At 31.3% G+C, this 7,351-nt stretch overlaps 1 protein-coding gene across 1 annotated transcript; it reads right to left on the bottom strand.

Moving 5' to 3' along the window:
- Positions 1 to 3,906: 3,906 nt before the first annotated feature.
- Positions 3,907 to 4,664, bottom strand: LOC145159300 (major pollen allergen Ole e 10-like). The gene is made up of 3 exons (XM_079078242.1): positions 4,588 to 4,664; positions 4,260 to 4,482; positions 3,907 to 4,139 (listed from the first exon to the last, which is right to left on the bottom strand). Exons 1-3 carry the CDS (start codon positions 4,660 to 4,662, stop codon positions 4,114 to 4,116), a joined length of 324 nt encoding a protein of 107 aa, XP_078934368.1. The 5' UTR covers positions 4,663 to 4,664; the 3' UTR covers positions 3,907 to 4,113.
- Between the last annotated feature and the right edge of the window lie 2,687 nt (positions 4,665 to 7,351).

The raw sequence follows: 7,351 nt of genomic DNA, 5'->3' as shown, positions 1-7,351 counted from the left end.
CACCCAGTAAGACTCATTAACACCTAGAGAATACTACGGGGTTCTATAGCAATATATTTCAATAAGGCAACCATGGTTGGGATATAATACTCGTATGAACACATAATTGATACTCTCAGATAGTAAGACTCATTATCACCTAATGATTGCAAGTCTGGTGTTGACTGTCTAGAAAGTACTCATATGAACACATAATTGATACTCTTTGTAGTATGATTTATAGTATGATTCATCAACAGCTAAAGATTCTGCGGGTGTTCCATAAAAATAGTCAGTGGTCGTCGTTATACTCTTTGCTCTTGTGTAAACGAGGGTACCGATTCATATCCCACCGCCTCTCTTATCAAATATCTTCCGTTTCCGGCTCTATTCCCCACCTTCACTCTTCGTCTTCTCTCATATGCATCACCACCTACCACCGCCTCAATTTTCATTCCTCTCGATGCTTCCCACGGATTGATTGTTCGTCTTCATCGGCCTGTTTAGGTTTGGAAAAAATCATTGTCACCGTTTACCGGAGCTATGACGGTGTCCGTTTTCCCCACCCCGACTCCATCTGCTATGTTGATTTCTCTTGCTTCACACTCCTCGATTGAGCATCGTGTTGTTCGCAATGTGGAATATCAATCTGATGTCGATGGTTTCTCTATTGATATTCCAATCTCATGTGTAGTTCGCCTCTAGACTATCAAATACAACTGCTCATATAGTTTTTAATTCGATTAGGGCTCCACAGGTTTCATATTGTCTTACATTTTTTGCACAGTGAAGAACCCTAGAAGATGGAAATCAAACGCTCTGATACGGTTCCCATTCCACCGATGGTGTCGTTTTTATCTGATATGGTTTCTATACCACTGATGTTGTCGTCTTCTGTTTCGATTAAAATATCAGGTATATGTTCAATGTTTTAGTCAAGATCGTTGTTTCTTTCTTTATAATTAGGGATGAACATGTGACGTTAATGACAGGGTTACAAATATTTCACCTTGTTAATCATCCTGGGAGCTTTTTATTAGTTACTTGTGGGGTTGAACCTGCATCAACTTATGATCAATAATCATTCTAATCAAAAGTTATTTAGCCAACTGTATGTTGCGCTGTTAGAAACATGAATGCACACATAAAATTCTCAGCAATAAAGAGGTCATTCATCTACATCAAAGTAGTTGGTCAATAAAACTATAGGAATGGTATCTGCAATTATGAGGGAAAGATACCCACTTTTTTGTTAATTTTGTAACATTTTTCATAATTTACATCACAATTTTAGTTTTTCATCACATTTGGTGTGTCAATGAGTTCTTTGCCTGTGAACCACGATGATTTTGGTGTTTGTTGCTGCATTAGAGTTACAGTTTTACATGAAATGTGGGAAAGAAGTACAGTTAAACATGAATTTCATATTTTTTTTACTTCACTGGTCTTTAGAAATTGGGTCATCTACTCAATTTTAGTTTATGTTTAAACTCAACATTTCGATAGAGCGTGAGAATGACATGACGTGATATAACTGCCTAAAATACTCAAGAGATCAAATATGAGTTTTTTTTAAAATAAAATTGCTCCAGTAGATAGATACTCATGAATCCAACATGCTCAGATGAAAGTCTATAGTTTGAAACTGATTTTCTACTGGTTTTTTTAGTAACAGAACATTGTTTGAACAGGAAATATGTTTGATTATAGCAGTGTTGCAGTTAACACAACTACCCAATTATGAATTTATTATCATAACAAAACTATAAATGGTAAAATGTGATTTTTTTATGGGTGTTGCATGTATGACTCTTTTTCAACATAGCCACATCCAAACGGGTGGTTTGAATAATGAGTCGAAATGAGTCATTTTTAATACAGTCAAAACGGGTTGATCCGCCTTGAACTATTTCTTTTTTAAAAACATACCCATTAATCTTTTGAATATAAAAATGATAAATTTGTTAATTTTTAATAATGGGTGTTGCATTTATGACTGATCAGGCGACCCCATGGTTGACCAGAATGTTGGTGTTAATCCAAACCATGTCAAAGCCATGTCTTTTATTCAGGGGCATTTTAGTCTTTTGTTAGAAGTTTGAATAAGTAAAGGCCATGTTGGACACGTTTTTGCAGATTTTTAGAATAGGTTAGATAGGGTTAGTTAGCTTCTGATTTGTTGCTTTGACTAGGTAGACGTGGCTTTTCAATCCTCTATATATTGTATGTTGTTGTATTGAATGATATGCAGCAAAAGAGTTTAGAAAGATGTAGTCCTACGTATGTTTTGGGTTTGTTCATAGGGGCTGATTCCTACACAGAACAAGTGGAAGGAATGTGTCTGTTATTAGTGTGTCGATAATGCATTTTGTTAAACATATGGTGTCTAGGAATGAAAATACTAATACAATCAACAAGCCATTCAATTTATTCAAAAGAGTTGATCTTTCTCTTAAAAATCCAGCCAACTGAAAAAGTAAAATATTTATGCAGAGAAATCACGAAATAACCGACCAGATTTGACCCAAATGTCCACTTTTAATCGGTTTAAACAACAGAAATCAAAGTGACATAAAAACCATATAAAGACTGAATCTTTAGTCAATCTAAGAAATATCAATACACTCTGATATATTTGTATATTATAACATTTTACTTTAATTCACGCATCATTAGATTGTAAAATCTGGTCGGTTATAGCATAATGCTCCCCTTCTTTTTTACTATGAGGACATTTATATTTCTTGCTATTTCAAAGTAAGATGATATATTAGTTAGTAAATGAAAGCTCATTTCCATTTTTGAATTTAGCCCATTAAAGTAATAATTAAAATAATAAACAACAAAAAAACAAACACATATGTTTTATTAAACAATAAACTGAAAGCACATTGTTATTTCTTGCATTTAATGCTTCATTGGGCTACATACAAGAAATAGCAATCTACTTTCATTTTATTGTTTAACAAAGTATCTTACTTTTATTTATGTTTGTTAATTTTTGTTCTTTTTTTTAAATTACTTTAATACCTAATATAGCAGCTTGCTTTCATGTGAAACTGTAAAATGAAAGTACATTGTTACTTCTTTCATTTAGTTGATTAGGATAAATGCAAGAAATGCCAGTTTATTTTCATATTAACTATTTTGTTAATTTTTTATCAGGATATGCATGTACGGTTGCAAAATGATGAGGAGTAACTCTACTTGATGATATTTTATGTTTGTCTTATTGATTTAAACTATAAAATTTTCATTTCTTTGATTTTATTTTAATGATTTAAAATTTAGAATGACTGATTGTTATTACTATTCTGTTTAATTTACAACAACAACTAGAACCAACCAAATGGCGGAAAAGGTGTTAATGTTGCTTCTTTCATATTAGTGTATTATCGGATCCTACTTTTTAAATGTACATAGTTAGAGCAGTGAAAGATTAATGGATAATGGATAATGGCATATATGAAGTCATTTTGTTCACTTCTCTTGTCAAAGATTCTAAATGGTTTTGGTTTAGAACTTTATGTTTGTATATTGGTGGACTCTTGCAGGGAAAAAAAAGGAAGCTCCGAGAAGGCTCACATATGTTTTTATTTGAGCATCTGGAGGTTGATTACAGACGTTATTCTAATCATATGATACATGGATATTTTAGTCAGATGCATAATTAGGAGACATTCAATCTGTATATTGTTAAATTTCACACTCGGATCATAAATAGTATGGACTGTAATTGGATCTTTAACATCAGGAGTTGTTATGTGATTTTTTGAGTAAAGGGTGTTTTGGTTAAACCTAAAAAATACCTGGTAGAATAGATGGATAATATATTGCATATAGCAAGCATCGACAATATAAACATTTTTAATATAATGAACATCCAAAACGATTGATCAATAATCCCTTATTTTCTATACTATTAACAAATCCATACCCTGCAAAGTGGGGTTCCTCATCTAGTTCTCAAATTAAAGACAACATGATGAGTCAAACATCAAATTGAAACCGAAGGAAAATTTCACTTTCATTGATTAAATTATCTTAATACATTCTTTCTACTCAAAATAAAAACATATTCTTCATTTCAACATTTCATTTATTGACCACTATGTATTCAATGCCTTTTACCTTTCATGGATAGACACATGCCCCGTAAGCTGCAATAAAAAAACAATATTAGTTTCAATCAAATATGAAAATACATGTTCAATCACAAGTCTTATATTTATCATATTGTTTGATGTACGTAAAAAAAATATGATGACAAAGCAACTTACAAGGATCTGTCGCAGAAAAAATAGCATAACTTCCATCACATTCGCCATTAATTCGAAAGTTCATATCAATAGCATAGGACGCATGTTTTAGCACAGTATCAGGATCAAAGCATGAAGCTCCTGGTTGGATTTCCCCACAGTCGATTTTTCCACAAAGGTAGTCAAGAACTTCTTGCAACTTTGGTTCTGGAGCTTGGGGTAGAGCCACACACCATGTTTTTCCCTATCAAATTATCATAACAATTAAACTTCCACTAAGATCAACAATTTGATGTAATGTTTGGAATCTATAAATGTACAAACGATAGAGCTTTTCAAGATATCTTACATGTACGTAGCTGGAGCACATGATGAAGCAGAAGAAGAAACCAAGAGAGCACAATGAGAAGGTTAGTTTTGCCATGATTTTATAATATGTCTTGTGAATGTTCATTTGATTATATATTGTATACAATTTGTAACGGTTTGAGAACTTTGAGATATTGGAAACATAAGAATATAACATTTGCAATTAATTGAATATATTATGTAAATATTTTGTAAGATTACAAAGAGAAAGTACAATAAATGAACATTGTATTTAAATGGTTATTTACTTATTTAAATATACTAGTTGTGAGATCCATTTATTACATGGGTTAATTTTAAAAAAAAGTTAAATATAAAGATCAATATATTTGAGAACTTTGAATTTATAAGAAAATAAAAAAAAATAATGAATTATTATAATATAAATGTTTTTTATCTTTTAAATTTAAACAAATAATTTAAATAAATAAAAGAAACTAATGAGTTTTAATTTTGGAAATTTTGAAATTAAAATGTAAGTTCATTAATGAAATTGATATCCATTTATTACTACATTTATTACAATTATTACATTAAAATATTATGTGAAATTTAATAAAATTGAAAAACTCATAAAATGACATGTGGAAAAAAAAATTCAAAATAACCACAAAATGACATTTGGCAAATTGAATGAGAGTTTGACAAGTAGCAAAAAAAACCTTCATTTATTAGAGAGGATTATCTATTTTTGGTCAATTTGTTTTAGGAGGCTGCATATCAATGTAGTCTTTAATTAAAACTAGAAGCGTTCCCCCGCGTTGCGTGGGTTGGAAGGTGTCGATTTTCAGTAAAGTATGTTGCTATCCTCTGCAATTCCCCCGTTTACAAACACATAATAGTAAAATGTATTGTAGTAAATACGGCATGTAACTAAAATAGTGATATGCTTCCATGGATAGCAACTCGTTCCAATAGTAACTACATTGCACATAAATGTTCTAAGATGAAACTTTTCAAGAATAATATTTTGTCAAAAATAATTATCTGAATGTTCATTTTCTGACCTTGTACTCACTAAAGTCTTGTGTTGTAGTTTTATTATTAAATAAAACTATGTGAAGTTTATTTATGTATTCATGCACTAATCGTATTGTTAATACCAAATTGTGAGTTATTATAACCATACTAATATGACGGATGACCTGATACGACGTTCTTCAGGCATCAGAATTGTTATGACATTTGTCACCCCAAACCTTCTGGTCTAGCTGTTGCATGCAGCTTAGGTGCGGGATTGTCAGTCCCAATATAGATCTATACACAAACTCACGTTCTCCCTCCAGGAGACTTTGGTTATAAAGTCAGGACTTTTGTTGGCACTTAGATAAGTACTTGAAGACGTGTCTCACAAAGCTATATTGACGGTTATGTGTAGAATAATGAAAAACCATTTTGTAATGATAAATTGTATGTATTACCCTTTTCACCGTGATATCGTAATGTATGTCTCTTAAACCATACCTATTATGGTTTATATGATTGTGTTTGTATTGTTTCCCGACTAACTGAAATAGTATGTAAGTCCGTAGTATGAAAGACCCATAAACTATACCTATTATAGTTTATTACAAATGCTTTGTTGTGATGAAAAATCCTTATGTGTGTGGTTATTACCTTTTTATGAAAGTAAAATAGCATGTAATATAATCAACATGTATCTTTATATTGTTACACACTTTGCTCAACATGTTACAAAGTGTTAATGAACTTGTAAACCATTTTTCTAGTTTTAACTTTTATATTCCTCCTTTTTGGAAAATTTATAGAAACGTTATCGAAAGTAGAAATCTGAATCCGTAAACTCTGAGAGTTTATAAAAATGAGTCAACTTTGTTCATAATTTTTATTATAATTTTTAGTGGTCTCTAGCCAGTGTGAAAATGTTCATATTCACAGACTGGTCCGAAATCATTTCTGAAATGATAGGCAATTTTGTAAAAATTGCCATAAATTGTAGAAAAATCGTATGAATGTGTGAGAGTAGTCCTTAGAAAGGTATAAACCTGAACTACTTGTATATAAACAGTTTTGAAAAACATTAAGTTTGAGGTGGTCAAAACAGTCTGTGAACAGACCATAACTTTTCTGTTAAAAGCTGATGTTTAAGTTTAGATTATGTTTTTGGTGTTATAACTTGTATCCCCCCTAAAACTTGAAGAAAACATTAAAATGTAGGGGTATAAACTCAACTTTTTTGATTTCTTGTGGTGGAAGGTTAAAGATGGGGAGTTTCAAGTCAAGAACACTTGAAAGATGCTTGAAGATTTGATGATCCTAAGAACAAATATGTAGATATTTGTGTAAATGATTTACGATTTGTATGAAGATGTGAAGATTGTGTATAAGTTTAGAGAATATACTTACCAATCAATAGGAGGAAACCTCAAGAACTTCTTGGAGAAGTCGTGTTCTAGAGAGAGAGAGAGAGAGAGAAAGTTTGCTTTTGGAGGGAAGAGTTGGTAATCTTGGAGGAGAAGGAAAGAATCTATTGGATTTGTTTATAAAGATTTGATAAAGGTAGATTGGATGGTTGTTGGGAGAAGTGATGAAAAGGACAATGATTTGACTATGTAGAGTGTGAATAGTAACATAAAGTAGATGTAAAGGTGGCTTTTGTCATAACTTTATGGAAAAAGTCAAAGAGTGTCTTTATGTCCTCTTGATATTATCCTAAACAAAAATAAGATTTATATTTAATAAATCTTCAAGATGTGGATAATATATGAGTTTAGAGGGTCTAA

Source organism: Lactuca virosa, chromosome 2, assembly GCF_052849685.1.
Source record: "Lactuca virosa cultivar CGN04683 chromosome 2, Lactuca_virosa_CGN04683_v6, whole genome shotgun sequence".
Lineage (NCBI taxonomy): Eukaryota > Viridiplantae > Streptophyta > Magnoliopsida > Asterales > Asteraceae > Lactuca > Lactuca virosa.
This window is presented reverse-complemented; position numbering and strand designations above follow the sequence as displayed.

Excerpts from the sequence above, each read along its gene's own strand:
- LOC145159300 (XM_079078242.1), bottom strand. The coding sequence starts at position 4,662 with ATGGCAAAACTAACCTTCTCATTGTGCTCTCTTGGTTTCTTCTTCTGC. Across the intron at positions 4,483-4,587 it reads TGTGCTCCAGCTACGTACAT|GGAAAAACATGGTGTGTGGC; the intron begins GTAAGATATCTT and ends ATAATTTGATAG. Across the intron at positions 4,140-4,259 it reads TTTTTCTGCGACAGATCCTT|CTTACGGGGCATGTGTCTAT; the intron begins GTAAGTTGCTTT and ends TTTTTATTGCAG.